This window comes from Galeopterus variegatus, unplaced genomic scaffold (genome assembly GCF_000696425.1).
Source record: "Galeopterus variegatus unplaced genomic scaffold, G_variegatus-3.0.2 Scaffold520, whole genome shotgun sequence".
Classification (NCBI taxonomy): Eukaryota; Metazoa; Chordata; class Mammalia; order Dermoptera; family Cynocephalidae; genus Galeopterus; species Galeopterus variegatus.
In genome coordinates this window covers 458,433-475,620 of record NW_007726631.1, presented here as the reverse complement: position 1 = coordinate 475,620, position 17,188 = coordinate 458,433, and the positions used below count along the sequence as shown (strand labels likewise).

Below are 17,188 nucleotides of genomic sequence, written 5' to 3'. Positions count from 1 at the left end.
AATTTGCCCTTTATATATATAAACCAAAGAAAGTTGTCCTCACCCAAAAAAGTAAAAGAAAACCCATGCATATGGAAAAAAAATGGTTTCTCAGTACATCAATATTTCTTGTAATATAAAAAAAAAACATTTATTGGCACTCAAACTCAAGACTGAAAAATATCATCTACATAAAATGTGTTAACATAATATGGGAATATGTGAATAATTATCAATTATTACTTGCTCAAATACTCTATTTCTTGGTGCCATACAAGCTAGATATCCTTATAATTTGAATTTTGCCCTTGGAAAAGCTAGAATGTTTTCTAAGTCACTTTTCTTAGCAATTTTTGAGCTAACCTGGATTTATAATAATTATAAACTTTCTAATAAAAATTAAAATAAATAAGTTTTTAACAGATGGTAAACTTTAAAATCATTAGGTTATCAAAGAACATTAACAGTGAAACTTTAAAATACCTCTGTGTCACTCTATATTCTCAATTTTTTAATACAGTTTAAACTGGCTATAACAGAAAATTATGTAAGAACATTAATTTTACCTACACCAAATAAATTTTACTAATGAATGAATAAACGTAAATAACTGAGAATGCATAAGTTTGGACCTAATCCTACCTGTAAAATCAGGACATGGCATTAGATGTCATCAACAGAAAATAGTAACATTTACCTGTGTATTTTACATTACCAGGATCATAAATGGGATAAACTTTTAAGTTATTAAAATAGTTTTATAGAACTGAGGTTACTGGGGGGGGGGACAGTGAGAAATAAGTAAAGGGACCACAAAAAATGATCACATTGTGTAATGTTGAATATACTAATTGTCCTGACTAAGCATCACATATTACACAGGTACTAAAATTCAACACAGTACTCTACAGATATGTACAATCAATTATGTTTCAATAAAGAAAAATATTTTTAAATAAATAAACAACCCTTAAAGGTACTGCAAAAAAAGTTTTATTTAAAAAGAGAACAATATGGTGTAGTAAAATTGAAGGTGTCTAACCTAGAAACTCCACCACCCATGTTCCCTTAATGCTGGTGGGACAGTAAAAATAGAGACAATGGCTGCTACGAGGCTGATGTTTTCATGTTTATATTAATTATTTCATATGCAATAACTGTTAGGAACTAAAGAGGTTCTGGTGCCTCTGCCAGTGCTACTTTGGTTCCTATTCCCATTCAGTTTGTCCCATAAGGTATTTCGTGGCTGAGGAGCCTGAGGACCACAAGGCTGCCACAGCAGTACAGAGCCATCATCCAAGACTCCCTTCCTACCCCTACACGATGCCAGTGATGGTGCTGGGAACTCCCCATGAAGTGGGGGCTTGCTGGTGGGCTTTGGTGTCAATGTTTGGCATATTCAAGGAATTCCCAAATCAATACAACTGCCAAACCAGTACAGGGGTCCCTAGGATTGAAAACTGCTATGAAAAGCACAAGGAGAGAAAGGAGTTACATGGTGAGTACATATCTCTGCCACTTATCTGAACAGTATCAGTGTGATAACTTCTAGCAAAATAAGGATCAAACTTATCCTTCCTAGTTTTGCATTTGGCCACAAGTTGGCCACCTATGACATAATGTAATTGCGCTATAAAAGCAGTTAAGGCAAATTATCAATATTTCAGGCTATTAAATAGCTGTAGAGTCCATGTTAATTAAATAAACTTACACTGAGAGATGAGTTGAACATATAAGGATAAACAAAGTCATAGCCCCTAATACAGTAATTTTGCTAACGAAGCATTTAAAAATGTTGTAGGGGAAAGAAATTACCAGTGTCTTGGCAAATTCAAATAAGTTAAACTGACATTTTAATAGCAAATAAATGTCCAAACTGTAATGAAACAGTTATCAGAGGTTGAGAACAATATGCCTAAAGCAAAGTTTTTATTAAAATAAAGTAAACAATACCTTAAAAATTCATTTGGCATGTCCTTCCTTGTGGCTGTGGAATGACATTTTCAATAGTTTACCATGTGTCTAGAAAAAGAAAGACCTCAGTGTTCTTTGATCATTTATTTTTAGGTTTAATAGCCTTTGTTTCAGGACATTCTTTCTTCCATGTGCCTAATTTGCTGTTTGAGCCACTCTCCTATTGATACATCTCCAGTGGAGATGCAGAACATCTGGTCATTATCTTCTGGAAAAACACTTCATCTTCCTGGATCTCTCCTCACCACCTCTCGTTCAAGCAAAATAATCCCATTCAGTTTGCTCCCACTTTAAAACCACTAATCTTACTGAACTGATGCACCTATTTTTTTTTTCCTGCTTATTTTCTCCTACACACACCATGAGAAGCCAATCAAGAAAAATGTTTACTGCAAAAATTTCCCCCACCAAGTTTTTGTCCCACTTTCAACTTCAAGGACATCACCAGCTACAGTGTCCCTAAATGACACGGCTTTAGGCTTTGTTACTTCAAAGTGCATCTAGCTGTCTGCCACTGACTAAGACTGAAGGAAGCTGTAACTACCAAGCCCTCATCCTCCTCCAGTGTTTTCAGTTCCATCTTCCTCCTCCTCCTCATTTCCAGTGCCCACAGAAGCAATTCTCAAACAGGAAGCACATGATAAAAAATGCAGGTTCCCATCCCTTCCCACTGACAGAAGCAGAATGAATGAGGACTGAGCTAAAGAATCAGCATTTGTATCAGACGCTTCAGGTAGTTTTGAAACAGATGACTCAAACCCATCTTTGAGGAAATGTGGACTAGAAATGGAACTCCAGGCTTCTAAATAGATAACAACATCAAGCAGCTGCCTGGTTCTTTAAGCACAGAGGTTTTAGACCAAAGTTGTTCAAGCCCTCCACCTGAACTCTGAATGCAAAGGCAATGTCACAGGTAAACACTTCATTTATAATGACCTGAAAAACATTACCCTCTTCCTCTGCCAACCTCCCTCTTAGAAATAAGCTTGCCTCTAACGAAGTGTCCAACCTGTGCTGAAATCTTCAGCTCAGACCTGCAGTGTTCAGGAATACCTGGGAATTGCTGAAATCACTAATTTCAGAAGATTTTAGTTCTAATGAATTGGCCATCAATTAACTTGGTTGGTTTTTTGTTTTGGGGATTTTCATTAAAAAAAAAAAAAAAAGAGCCTCAAATATTAAGAATCAAGTTGCTAGCAGATGTTTAACATAAATCTAATTACTTCTTTCCCTCTCTCTCACCTCTGTTCCAATATTAGAATGTGAAATTATTAGAATGAAAATAGGCAGGGATGGGCAGGGGAGAAATTATTTAATTAAATATGGCAAGTATAGCTCACCTCTGAATAATCTCCGAAATTCCCCTCAAACCTTTAGTTGCATAGCTCAGAACTAGAGACTGTATTCTGAAAAGGGTTTGCTAAAAGCTAAAACAAGAGCAAAATTATCACATAGTTCCTAAATATAATAAGCTAATTTTTAGACCCCTGAATTAGCTTGCTCCTACAAATTCCTTTCAATACTGTAACCTACTGATTCACAAGGAGTTTACAGTCTACTAATATCTTTAAAGTAGAAATTACTCATGTGATACCTGTCTCCCATAAAATGAGAAGAAAACTATAAAATTTAAAATCCATCTGGTATAGACCAATGAAAAAAGGAAAAGAATATTTAATTTTTCTGATCCTAAATTATTCTACTAGTATGCTACCCAGTGCACACCTGAGGGGCACCATGTGTCCTATATCATCAACCTCCATGCTACCCCACAGCCTTTGTGATCGAGTACACCTTTTTGTTCATTAGCATTCAACATACACACATCACCCAAATGTTAAAAATAATTTATTTGCCCAGGCTATTTTTAAAAAGTGGAATGTATGTAAATTGGGCCATATTTTATATAGACATAAATGTGAGGAAAATCAATAAGTATGAAAAAGTTCATTTATTAAATGAATTTGACCTGGGAAATAGCATAAGGTGATTATAAAATAGAATATTTTGCTAAAATTTGTACTGGAATCCATTTAAGCAGCTTCACAACTTGTCTGAGGCAGTAAGAAAGCTGAACATTTATTTAATCATTTATAATAAGGCCAAAAAGGCATTTATTCATTTCATAAAGTCAATTCAACAAAATTGTGTTTAGTGCCTACCTTACATAAGACAATATGCTGTGCCTTAGGGATGCAGATATAAATTATACACATCTCCAAACACGAAGAGTTCAAGGTCGATGAAGTCAGAGAATCCTTTTCATGAATTTAACAGTATATAATTTTCTTTCCTACCAGTTATTTTTTTTTATCTTATATATAAATGTTAGAATACTAATATTTTAAAAGAAAAACTGAAAACTGTTCCCAGATTAAGGTTAGACACAACATTTGATTTAATCATTTGCAGTTTTCATTTGAATTACGTAAATGCCATTTCCTACTCAAACATGACAGCATTACATAAATATGCACTTATTAACCAATTTCGTAGTATTGAGAGCAATTCTGGTTTATACCATGGTTTTCAATTATTTTTAAAGCAGCAGAGGCAGATGGACCCCTCTACAGTTTTTCAAACAAAACACAAAATAGAATTCTGACCTATCAAAAAGATCAAAAACTAAAAGAGAGGGGAAGAGCCTAATGCCCTCCCTTTCAAGTCTCACAGTGACCTCTGAGCAGCCTCTTTAGAATTCTTGTACTCAGAAAAAACAGAGCTTGAAAACCCCAGTGTTAGACCCAACTGAAAATCAGGATATCAATATCTTCCCAGTGAGTTCTCATGGTTCCAGAAATTGGTGGGGATATGCCTGCAGGTGCCAGTAATCATCAGGGACTGCTGCAGAAAGGCAGAGAAATCACAGCCTCTGTTCCAAACAGAACAGAACAACAACAGAAATCTATTTTCCAAGCCAAACTCAAGTCACGTATTTAACACACCAGGAAGGAACTCCAAGAGACTGAACACATGGGCATATATTTTGTATATGTATGGACATTTATAGTCTTCACAAGTAACACTATTAAACCATATTCATAAATACCTATGCATTAAATACAAAAGTTTTGATGTCTTAAATTTATCAAGACTTAAAGGTATTTCACTTTATATTTTGAATCAAGCACATTTTTTCTCAAATGCATAGTAATAGTCACATTACTTATGAAAAAAATCTGCCTCACCTTCCATCTGGGTTTACAGTCTTTAGGCCTCCAGTGACCTCCTGGCTCAATATCTAAATCCTTGGAGAAGAGGTGATGAATTTCATCAAAACTGACTTCACTTACATTGACACTGAGGAATCCCCCTATAAGTCAAAAACATGAAGAATTGTTTTAATATTTTTTCCTCAAAGATGCAAGCAAGACAACAATTAGTAGGGTGATGGTATAACTTATTTGACAGGACAGTACAGTTTATTCCTGTAATCACCACAGAATTACTAATAGCACCTCCTTTCACTTTTAGTTTAGATGTTAATTTATACAGTCACTCTACTATGTTTGATAAATCAGCCAAAGAAAATAAAATTCCTTCTATAAATTTTTTGCCTTTGAGTAATATACTAAATATTTTAATATTCTTTGGGAAATGCTTCCATATCATTATAACAGCATATAATTGCAATTTAAGAACTATTCAAGTATTCTAAAACTATTTTTAATTACAACATTTTCAACATAGAGGACACAATGACACAGTACTTAAAAGTTAAATAAGGAGTTACATTGACCAGGATCTAAATCCTAGCTTCTGTTTATTCTGTCTATTGGGAAAATTATTTAACCTCTCTGTACTTCAGCTTCCTCTTCTGCAAAAGAGGATAGTAATGCCTGCCTCCCAACGCAGTTGTATACATCAGATGAAACAGTCTGTCTGAAGGATCAAGTACAGTGCTAGATCTAGGTATATTCAAAAAATGTTACCTACTATTACTGTTATCTACCGACATTTCTGAAGAGGGAATTTGCAAGCACAATTCAACACATTTATTTTGAGCACCTAACATGTATCATGCCCCTTGGTATTCAAAACTGAAAAAACATGGACTTCCAAAATGCTCCTGGTCTAATAGGCACCCACTCTGTATTAACAAATATATATTACTGGAGATGTTTTTACTAATAGTTCTTCTAACTATACCATTGACATAAGAATGAATCTCAAATAGAAAACCCCTTCCATTAAACCAGTCAAAAACAGAACTAAGAATCAGGAAGCCACTGTATCTTCACCATAGAATTAAAATAGCAGCATGATCACTAACATCCCTTCAAAGCAATGCTATCTTCAATGTTTTCTATTTTACTTAGAACAGTATATCAAAGGCTACTAGAATGAAACCACAGATCATCTTTTAGCAGTTTTATTGTCAACTGTTAACTTCCAAATAGGTACAAATTGCTCTGGAATGCCCTCCGGCCAAATTCTCTCTCACCTCCAAATCTCATAAAAAACAAACCAACAAATTCACATCTTTTGAGCCTCTTTTAGCCACAATTTCCCATTAAAAAAAACACTCAATTCCTCGCAGAAAGCCCCATTCCTCCTGCCATTCTATATTCTGTAAGGTTTTCAGGATGGCTTATCTTGCCATCCCCACTCCATCCTAACTAGACAGGCTCCTCTTGGCACTGAGGCATGCTAGAGAGTATTTTTAAATGCAAATGCCTGTTTCCCAGAGTAAGCTAGGAAAACATGTGCAATCTTCTAATGTCTGCCTGTTTGTGGTCTTTTATCACCAAATACCCACCCTTTAGTGTGACAAGATATGCACATTAGCTTATTTTAGACAGGTCAGATTTACCTAAAGGACAGAGAAACCTATGAACTTGCAGAGAAAGGGTAAGTCAAATGTAAGAGTGATGCAGTCAATGTAACATCATGACTCAGCTAACAAAAACAGAATCCAGCACTGTAATCAAATAAAATTCACACAAATAAATGTGATACGTTTAAACAGTATGCATGATTGCTAAAATGATAGTAATTAGACTAAATAATAAGCAGTTCATATAAGTAACTGTAGCTGGTATTCTTTGTGCACTGTTAAACCAAATTTTTTGTCTTTTTTCCAAGCTTTATTGCTTCAACAGCTATAATCATCATTATTGTCAGCAGTTTCCTCCAGCATCATTTGCAGTTTAATTTCCATCTCCAACACTCATGCAATGGCTAATTAGGAAACAGGCCTTATATCTTTCTCCTCAGAGGAGAGAGCTGCCTGTGTCCATCACTTATCCCCAATAGCTGAGGCACTCTAAGTTCACCTTCCTCCTGACTGCTTAATGCTCTTTGCTCTGAAATCCTATTATCTTGCTGGCATGACCCAGTGGCATGAAGTTGTCATACCAGTAGTAATAGTAATATCACTATGCTGGGAAATAGCAGGGAAGAAATCAGGCCTCCCAGGACAGGCATTGCCAACACTGGGAACAAGTCAAAGTGTGATCAAAGAAAGAGAGAGGAGAAAGGATAAACACTATTAATGGAGTGGGGTAGTGGTGTTAGGGAGAAAAAGATCCTGTACATAGGAAGGGAAGGCCAAAGGATATGTTATAGAAAGACTGGCCAGGAAAAAGCACTCAGCAGATGAACTAGTGGTAACGTGGTTTCCAAACTGTCCTTAGTGGAAGGAACCTCTTGAGGGGAGCCTGTGATTAGGAAAGGGAAGACTCAGGTCCCCCACTAGGGCCACTTTCATCTGTTCTACTTATTGGGTGTCCCCTTTAGGTTTCACTCAAAGCGTTCCAGTGCTTTCAAAAAGTGTCTGACAACCACCTGCTATGTGTGAAGCCAGGAGAGCATCCATCCTTCTTTACTTGCAGAGTAAGCAATCAGCCAGGACAGCCCCTTTATTTCACCTACTGAGATTTCAAGGGCACTGAAGACACGGGATCTACTGAGCTCCACGGAGAGTCTTCACTCTCCACCTGTGCTAAATCTGAGATTCTCAACTGAGAACCAGTGCTTGCTTTCCCCAGTTACAGATTTAAAGGTCAAAAAATAAATATATTAGCTGAAATCCATTTACCTGGGAGTGCAATCAATCAGCAAACAAATGTAAACGATATAATCCACCAAATTCTGAATTTCTCTATTTTGAAGGAGGGGCTGGGGATAGAAAGGAAAGAGCAGGAGGAATGAAGAGAAGTAGGCTTGCCGATTCCTAGAGGGTCAAGGTGAAGAGCAGGGAATTCCAGTCAGTCATGTGCTGCCTTCCAGTCTTGACAACAAAGTCTGTGTGCCAAACTACCTCTGGTAATTGAGAGAAGGACCTAGTTTCCCCACTGGTTATGTATGACATTTACTATAGTTTCCTAATGCTGAGTTTGCAAGACACGTAACTGCCTCCCTGAAGTCTGCTGGGTGTGCATGGGCCCACTGGGCCCAAAGGAAAGGCTTACTGTGGTGTGGATTATACTGGATCACATAACATGATTAGAACATTATTTTTTCTATTAAAATATAATCTTAAAATAAATACTCAGTCCATATGAATTTCTTATGTTTACAATTTTCTCACATTTCAAGTAAAATTTAAGGCACATTCTCTAGGCAGAGGGTTGTCTCTTAAATCAAGAGTTTAAAATGACTACTTCACACAGTTTCGGGTCTATCTCTATTTTTTTTTTTTTTTTTTTTTTTTTTTTTTTTTTTTTTTGGTATCTAAAGCCTAATTCTGGATCCTTTGGCTTCTGTCTCTGTTTTACCCTGAGGGTTTCAAATGTGCACAGCCCAAATCTCTGATGACAGTGTCGGAGATTTGCCTGAATTTCCCCTAGAAATGTCCCTTGGGGTGAATTCCTCTCTAAAGCCAGAAAAGAATTTTTATGATAAAATGGCATGTTCCCTCCCCTAACCCTCGGTGCCGCCTCCTGAGCACAGCTCTGAAGCAGGACAGTTACGTGAATCATCCTGCCATCAGCCACCAACTGTCCTCTTTGAATCCAACACTACACACTGTCTACTTCAAACCTTCTAGAATTTTATAATCTCTGCTTAACAAACGATTTCTTACTCAACTCTTGAAGTGACCAAACCCATGCATTCTAAACATTAGAGTGGCTTTCAGTCACACATCCCCAATGCCAAGCGCAATGCCTGGACACAGGACAAATGAATGAATGAGAACAGCCAAGCTGGCTACGTCCACTTCTGTCTCTCCCCTGCTTCCTTCCTACCTGCACTGCCACTCCCTGGCTCTATCAGGTGCTAAAATGTCTTTAAGACATTTGTGCAAAATATGTCCCACGTGTAGGTGACCCAAAATAACAGCCTTCTGTACAGCCCAAGTACCTGTCTCCTAATCGGACCACAATACATAGTTCTTAACACCCATTTTCCTCCCTTGCTTATGGTTCTTTCCTGTTTTGCTCTGAAGGGCTAACTAACCTCCAGTTAACAATCTTTGTTGTCTGTTTCCAGCTTTGCCTCATAATCCACCCAATGAACCTTTGGGTCCATTCCTGGGGACCTGGTACCCTTTAGTACATTCTTCCAAATTGTTTTCCTACTCTCAGACTTCCTCCTTTAAAGTCATACTCCACAACCACTGTACTTCCTTAATTCCGACTCACATTCATTCAGGTTTAGGCATGCTGACACAGGGACATACTCTACAATATGGGCATTGAATGTGCTGCTTCCTTCTCATTTCCAAAATGCCACTACAAAATTGATGACAAGTCTGTCAAGAAAATATGGTTTATCATACACTCCTTCTGCCTTTTCAAATGTGTTTTCTGGAACCATTCAATTGCCAAGAAATTTCCATACACTGTACCTCAATGTTTTTTCTAGAATACTACCCCGCTCCAGTTCCTCATCAGAAGGTAACAATATCCTTCCTTTCAAGCTGTGCTAATTGAAAAGTACTCACTTTCCTAGGTCTAGAATCTTGAGGCCAGAAATAAAAGAAAGTATTCTGCAGACTCATACCTAAACCTTACAGATAACCATCTACTTTCTTCTTTCATGAATTTAGCTTCTTTGAAGTTTATGACCTTTAGCAATACACGTTCCACCATCCAACCCCATTCACTGACAGGTGCCCTCCCCTCCATGAACATGATCATTATGTACCCAGCTCTGTGCCCACACCCTGAGAATCACAGTCACCTAGAACTGACTGCTTTCAACTCTGACACTGCCTCCTCTCATTAAAGCCCCCTTCCCTTTCACCTTCCCACCATCCCCACGCACCCACAAAACACTCTCTTCAACCTAGTGAACACTTTAAATCCTCTCTGCCATATCCCCATTTTTCCTCTCTGGCCTCCTAATAAAATGGTTTGCTAATTTGGGTGGTGTGCCCATGAATTACCAGGTGTGCTTGTTTAAAATACAGGTGACCAGCCCCATCGTCAAAGCTTATGTGTCAGTAGATGCCCATGGGTCATGTCTGTGGCCACCAGCTTTATCTGAACACATTTCAGCTGATTGAACTGCCCATCCTTGAGTCCTGCCTCTCAGAGGAAGAAACTAGAACCCACACTCCACATCCCTCTCCCAGGCAGAAGCAATTACATGACCAGATACACTGGAGACTTCGAAGTAGCAGTAACCAATGTGAGGACAGGGGCACATTGCAAAACTATCTGTCAGTAAAAGTGGTGGCAGAGGGCGGGCCCCGTGGCTCACTTGGGAGAGTGTGGTGCTGGTAGAGCCGAGGCCGCGGGTTCGGATCCTATATAGGGATGGCCAGTGCGCTCACTGGCTGAGCGTGGTGTGGACGACACCGTGCCAAGGGTTGCAACCCCCTTACCAGTCCAAAAAAAAGAGGTGGTGGCAGAAGCTTCTGGCTTTAGCGGAACCAGGTAGTGGCACTTCTGGTCTCCAGACCTGAGTACAGCTGGTGGGAGCTATAATCTCAAGCAGTAGGTAATGCTTCACAAGGTGATCTGGGCCTCGATCTGACTGCTCAGCCTCTGAACCTAACTCTCTGGACACCCAGGTTTTCTCTGGGCTATGTGATACCTTTTCATGGATTCTTTTTCCTCGTAAACCAGATATTCTGGTTTAAAGTATATTCTGTGGTGATAGAGTTTGGACGTGTTGTCCCCGCCAAAATTCATGTGGAAATCTGATCTCGAATGTGGCACTGTTGGAAACTGACTGAGTCATGGGGGCAGATCCCTCATGAATGGATTAATGGTCTCCCTAGGTGGGGGGATAAATGAGTGAAATCTTGCTCTATTAGTTCCCGTGAGAGCTGGTTGTTTAAAGACCTGGCACCTCCCCTCTTTCTCTTTCTTGCTTCTTCTTGCCAGGTGATCCACTTGTACTCCCTGGCTGCCTGCCACTTTCTGCCATGAGCAGAAACAGCCTGAGGCCTGAGCCAAATGCAGTTGTCCCAGAATCGTAAGCCAAATAAACCTCTGTTCTTTATAAATTACCCAGTCTCAGGTATTTCTGTTACAGCAACACAAATGGACTAACACATGTGGTTTGCAACCAAGAACGCTGACTTTTGCTATAAGTCTGTTTGGCTTAGAGGCCTGCGGTTTTAACAAGCATCCCAGTTGATTCTGCTACAGGTCACCTTAGAACCACACTTGGAGAAACACAACTCTATGATCATAGCACCTGTACACTCGCCAACACTCTTATTTTCCCTCCCTTCCCAACCTGCCACACCTAGGCTGCCGACCCCAACCTCAGAGCAGCAATTTTCCATGCTTGGAGCAGCAATTTTCCATGCTGGAATTCTCCACCTAATAAACAGCATTGAAGAAAATCACATAAGCACATAGATTAATCCCATCATCTGAGTGATAATACCTATTTTATTGCCTCAAACAGATTAAGCTTTCAACAAAAACAAGTGTCACGTTATTTGTGCATTTTGGCCCCAAGGTGGGGCTCTCTAGGCTAACCTGTTAGTCGTCTTTTAATTTATAATGAGTTGACTCCACTTTTCATTTCCTTTTAACAGCAACTTTTAAAATATTTACTCTTCCCTTTCAAGCTGCTCAGTCCTTCTTGGCCGCCCCCTCATACACAGATAGCTACTTTATCAGGAACACAGAACAAAAGGCATGAACCCCTTAACTTTCTCTGCCTCATCTCTAAATGAACCATAGTCTTGCCTCAGGAAAGGGTGGATCTACTGCTTTCCAAGGCTAATCTTCACCCTGAGGATATTCTGTTTCCTTTCACTTTCTAACCTGGCTCTATGGAGACTTCCCTTATGCTTCTTCTTTTCTCCCGATACTTTCCAGAATGCCTAAAACATGCTCAAATCTATCTCTTCTTAAGAGTTCTTCTCTTAACCCCACCTCCCCACAGATTCTTCACCCCCATTCTCCTTCCCTTACACACTTCTGATTCTCTTCTCAGAACAGTATACTTTGCTTCTTGCCCCCCGTCACTCTACTGAAATTGTGCTTGCTGTGTGCCACATTAGTCTTCTAGGTGCCAAGTTCAATGGCCTTTTCGCGTTCCTCATTCTACCTGCTTTCTTTGAGATATGTGACAAGACAGAACACTCTCTCCTCACTGTCCCCGGGACACCATTCTCTGACTTCCCTACATCCCTGACTGTTCCTCTTCTCTACTGACCACTGCTCACCTGGGGTGCGGACCTCAGGGCCCGCTCTTGGCTCTCTTACAGCCCCACTTCCTCTTATCTCCAGTCCAGATCTCTCCCAAGAAATTTAGACCCCAAGTTAACTCCTGAACTTCAAACAAAACACACCCAAATTGAACTCATTAACTTCCCCATTTTCCAAATATGATGTTTATCCTGTATGGCTTGTTGCAGTTAATGGTCACCAAAAGTCAGAAACCTGGAAATCAACCCTGATCCCTCAGTTGGTTGCTACATCCAGCCAGTGGCACCCTGTAGCTGCTTCTTTGTGCTGCCTCCTCTTTCCGATGCCATAGCCTTGGCACATGCCCTTTTCCTTTCCTCTCGGTGACCTGCAGCAAGCTTCTCACTGGTCTCTCTGATTCCAGGATTTCCCCTTTCTCACCAATTTCCAACTCCTCATCTGAGTAATCTTTCTGAAGTACAATCCTAGTCCATCATTTATCTGCCTAGAGCCTTCAGTGGTTCTCTATTTCTCTAAAGTAGTATTTTTGTTCAACCCTTCTTTGTCCCTAGACTCATTGAAAATCATGCATTCTCACCTGAAATGCACACGGGCTCACACATCAACCCTTTGCATACAAGCTCAGGGCTCTGCTCCTCCAAAGCCCATCTCATGGATGCCTAGGGATTCATGGGACCCACGCAGCCCTTGGATTCCTTAGCTTTTACACAGGGCCTTTACCTCCCACAACCCTGTCCAGTTTCATTTCCCACATGCCCCCCTTACAAACCCACTTTAGTCGGAGCAGACCATTCTCCATTCCAGACACACATAGTCTCCTGCCCTGACGCTGTTCTCTCTCAGCTACTTAGTGAGCTCTTGCAAGACCAGTTCCAATGCCCCCAACCCCGATGTCTTCCTTTTCCTTCCAGAATTAACTGCTGTCTCCTCTTTGTCACATGCATAACCTCTCATAGCAGCACCCTGCCCTTCTCTGAGTGTTACCTGCTCCTAGCCGACACACACAGGATCACCTGCAGCAGCTTTCTCCTCTGCCTTTGTTTCCCCTCTGAACAACACAGGGTCTGCTGCACAGCAGCTGTTCAACAACTGCTTGTTTACTCTAAAATGGTTCCCATCTCTCTTTTCCACAGTAAGCATCTGTATGATGCTTTGTCACAATAAGCATTATGTGAGCTTTTCTGAAATTTATTCGCTTATCTTTTCCTTCTTTGCTGACTTTCATTTGAATTATTTAAATTCATCTCAAGAAGTCCTTGTAGCTTTCGTTATATTCATAAGGTTAGCAACTGTGGAAACGCTCACAGTTAAACCATAAAGGGAATTATTCCACAAACAGTAAGGACGGAATATATAAAAGTCACTGCAAAGGTATTCCATTTGAATAAGAATTAAAAGATAAAAAGACTAAAGGTAAGTCTATCTTCATTTCAATGCAGCGTATGCAACTGACATATTCCATTTCTTTTTTTTTTTTTTCCTTCCTTTTTTGTCTTTTTTCGTGTCCGGCAACGGATCGCAACCCTCAGTGTCGCGCCCGTACCGGACCGGGACCGGCAACGGGATCGCAAACCTAGGTGCTGCGCCCACACCTCGCTCAGCCAGTGAGCGGAACCGGTCTGTATGTGGGATCCGAACCCTCGGCAGGAGCGCCGCCGCGCTCCCAAGCGGCGCACTGTAGCAGTGCGCCACTGGGCCGGCCCTGACATATTCCATTTCTACCTCACCTAGAAAAATCAAATTCAAAACATCCACAGTAAGCACTTATTTTTAGCTCTAGATAGGGCGAAACTTCTATTTACTTTGTTAGTGTGAGGAGACCTACATAAATTCAATAAAGCTGAAAGTGGATTGCCTCTGGAGAATCTATAAATACTAACAATAACAAAGAAGTACTCACTCATATAAATAATATGCATTAAAATAGATTTCATAGTGTAATTAACCACTATTGAATATGAAACACTGCTGAAACCCATAAAATATGTTTTATCTGAATGTCAATTTGAAAAATTCAAACTTTATGGAAAGCCAGTGCCAGGAGTTCTGTTGCTACGTTAGGGAAAAATCAAAAAGGATTTACAACTAGATACTCAAACATACCAATTTTAAGTTAACTTCACTTTTGGTGATTATAGGTAAATTAAGTATCATTCATACTTGAATGGTTTTCATCCAAGTAGATCTTATTCTTATATAGATTCTAACTATTATTGAGGGAGAGATAATAGTCAATTATTTTATGTGGTATTATAATAAGGTTTTACACTTAGATATTTTATTACGTTGTTTTCTATCATCAATGGGAAATATCCTGTTAATTAAAAAAAAAATTAAGGATGCATGGCTAAGCATAAAACTTAACTACACATATTTCTCTTAGGTTTCTCATCCCCTTGACCACTATAAAGTCTGGCTCCATCATTCAAGTTAGAAAGAAGGAAAGGGAGAACTAAATTAACATCTATCAAGCTTCAAGTACTATCCTTCGTTTTATCTTCACAGCACTCTGAAGTTGATATGAGGGTACTTCAAAAAGTTCATGGAAAAATATAATTAAAAGATTATACAAATCTTTCCATGAACTTTTTGGTGTACTCTCATATTATAATTCCAGGTTTTACAGAGAAGTAAACTGATGATCCACTTTGCGGAGGTCACAGGACTAGTGAAGAGGCTCCTCTGCATGGCTCATGGAAAGCTCAACTGGCAGAAGCCTCATTACGCTGGCTGTATCCACAGCCCCTTTTTATGTTATCTGTATGTGGCCATATTTTCTACCAAATAACCCTGTCACTTTGGCCACTGCTAACTGGACACGGGATTGGTGCTGGATCCAAAGCTGGCAGTCCATGAAGGCCTGTGGTGAAAAGGTGACTGGCCAAACTCACATAAGCCTCTCCTGTAAAAGAATGCAAGACTCTAAGGGAAGCAAAGGGAAGCAGCAGTAGCACCAAGAACCCCAGCAAAAAGGCTGCACACAGCAGCCATGATGCACTCTCTCAAGCACTGTGAGAGAGGTGTCCACAATGAGCTAGGGGACTGGAGAGAGAAGCGACAGCATGAGGGCCTGGCAGGCAGATGCTTTTAAACAGAGTTTTATTAGTACCCATAAAGTACTAATTAAGAAAATGGCAACTTAACCAAGAACAGAAAGATCTCCTAAAACGATAAACCCGTGCATATGCAAATTATGAAGATGAAATTATTGTAATCAGTATTTCAACAGAACATTACCCACTGGTTTCAGTATTGCACAGACAAAAACATTCATCTTTAGGAAAACAAGGCTGCAATAACAAAGTCATGACAAGCATACAGCCACACAAATCACCAAGTTTCATTCTCAATTACGTGATAACACAGAGATAGCAAGGGCTGAACCACCTGAGAAATTGTTTTTGTTTTCTTAAATACCAGTGCCCAGGGCCCAGGTTAGATCAATAAAACCAGAAACTTAGCGGCTGGGCCCCAGAATCATAAAAGCTCCTTGGGTGATTTTATTGTGCAGCCAGGGATGAGATCCACTAACTCTAGATCAGTGGTCTCAAATGTGGCCCAAGGATCATCAGTGTCAGCATCACCTCAGAACTTGTTAGAAAGGAAAATTCTCGGGCACCACCTTGGACCTACTGAATCTGAAACTCCGAGGGTGGGGCCCGCAATCTGTGTTTTACAAGACCATCCAGGCGATTCTGATAAACCCTCAAGTTTGAAAACCATGGCCATAGGTGGTATTAAAAGGTAAATTTTTTTTATAGATAAATAATATTTATCAACAGTAAACTGAAAATAAAAATCCTACAAATATGACAGACAAAGCCTAATTTCCTCAATAAAGAAAACTCACGTAGGGCTGGCCAGTTAGCTCAGTAGGTTACAGTGCAGTATTCTAACAAGGTCAAGGGTTCAGATTCCTGTACCAGCCAGCCATCAAAAAAAAAAAAAGGAAAGAAAACTCAGATAAAGACATAAGAAACCCACATAGATACTAAGGACATTAGACCATAGGGATAAACAAGCAATTCTAAAGGAAGTAAAAGATATTTAAATCTTTAATCATATAAAAATCAAGATACAAACTTCCATGTACAAAGTATGCTTAAAATCATTGGATGGGGGCAGAGAAGATAATACAAAGAAAAAAATGCCAAAATAATAGCCATGGTGGCTTCCAAATGCTGGGAGTACAGTGTATTTTTAAATAACGATAATTATCTTCATAATTTTGAAAAATTATATGTTTAAAGTATAGCAGGTTGATCACTACCACATATTATGCACAAAAGTTAAAAACAACATAGTAAAATTATTATAAGGAAATAAAGGTATTTGTATGGCCTTAGAAGTAAGAAAAACTTAAGAAAAACAATAAAAGTGATTCATACACTTGAAATCATAATTTTAAACATCTGTAAAATAAAAGATTCCATAAACACAATGAAAACACAAGCCCAAGACTGTTCCAACACACACAGCAGACAACATGTCACTGCAGAAATTGAAAGAACTCCTACAGATCAATACAAACACCTACTAACCAATAAGGAACTGATAAAGCCCATGACTGAGCAAATCACAGCACAGAAAATTAAAAATCACAAACCTATAAAAAGTTACTCAAACTCACTAGAAATGAGGAAGGTGAAAATTGAAATAATGATACCATTTGT

General features: G+C 39.2%; 1 protein-coding gene across 2 annotated transcripts in view; it reads right to left on the bottom strand.

The window, feature by feature from the left end:
* B4GALT6 (UDP-Gal:betaGlcNAc beta 1,4- galactosyltransferase, polypeptide 6) overlaps positions 1-17,188 on the bottom strand; it is a 65,197-nt gene that overhangs the window by 21,829 nt on the left and 26,180 nt on the right. For both annotated transcript variants that reach the window (XM_008569613.1, XM_008569614.1), the window contains one exon: positions 5,142-5,266. In XM_008569613.1, the coding sequence (XP_008567835.1) occupies positions 5,142-5,266 (125 nt within the window). The remainder of the gene's footprint in view (positions 1-5,141; positions 5,267-17,188) is intronic.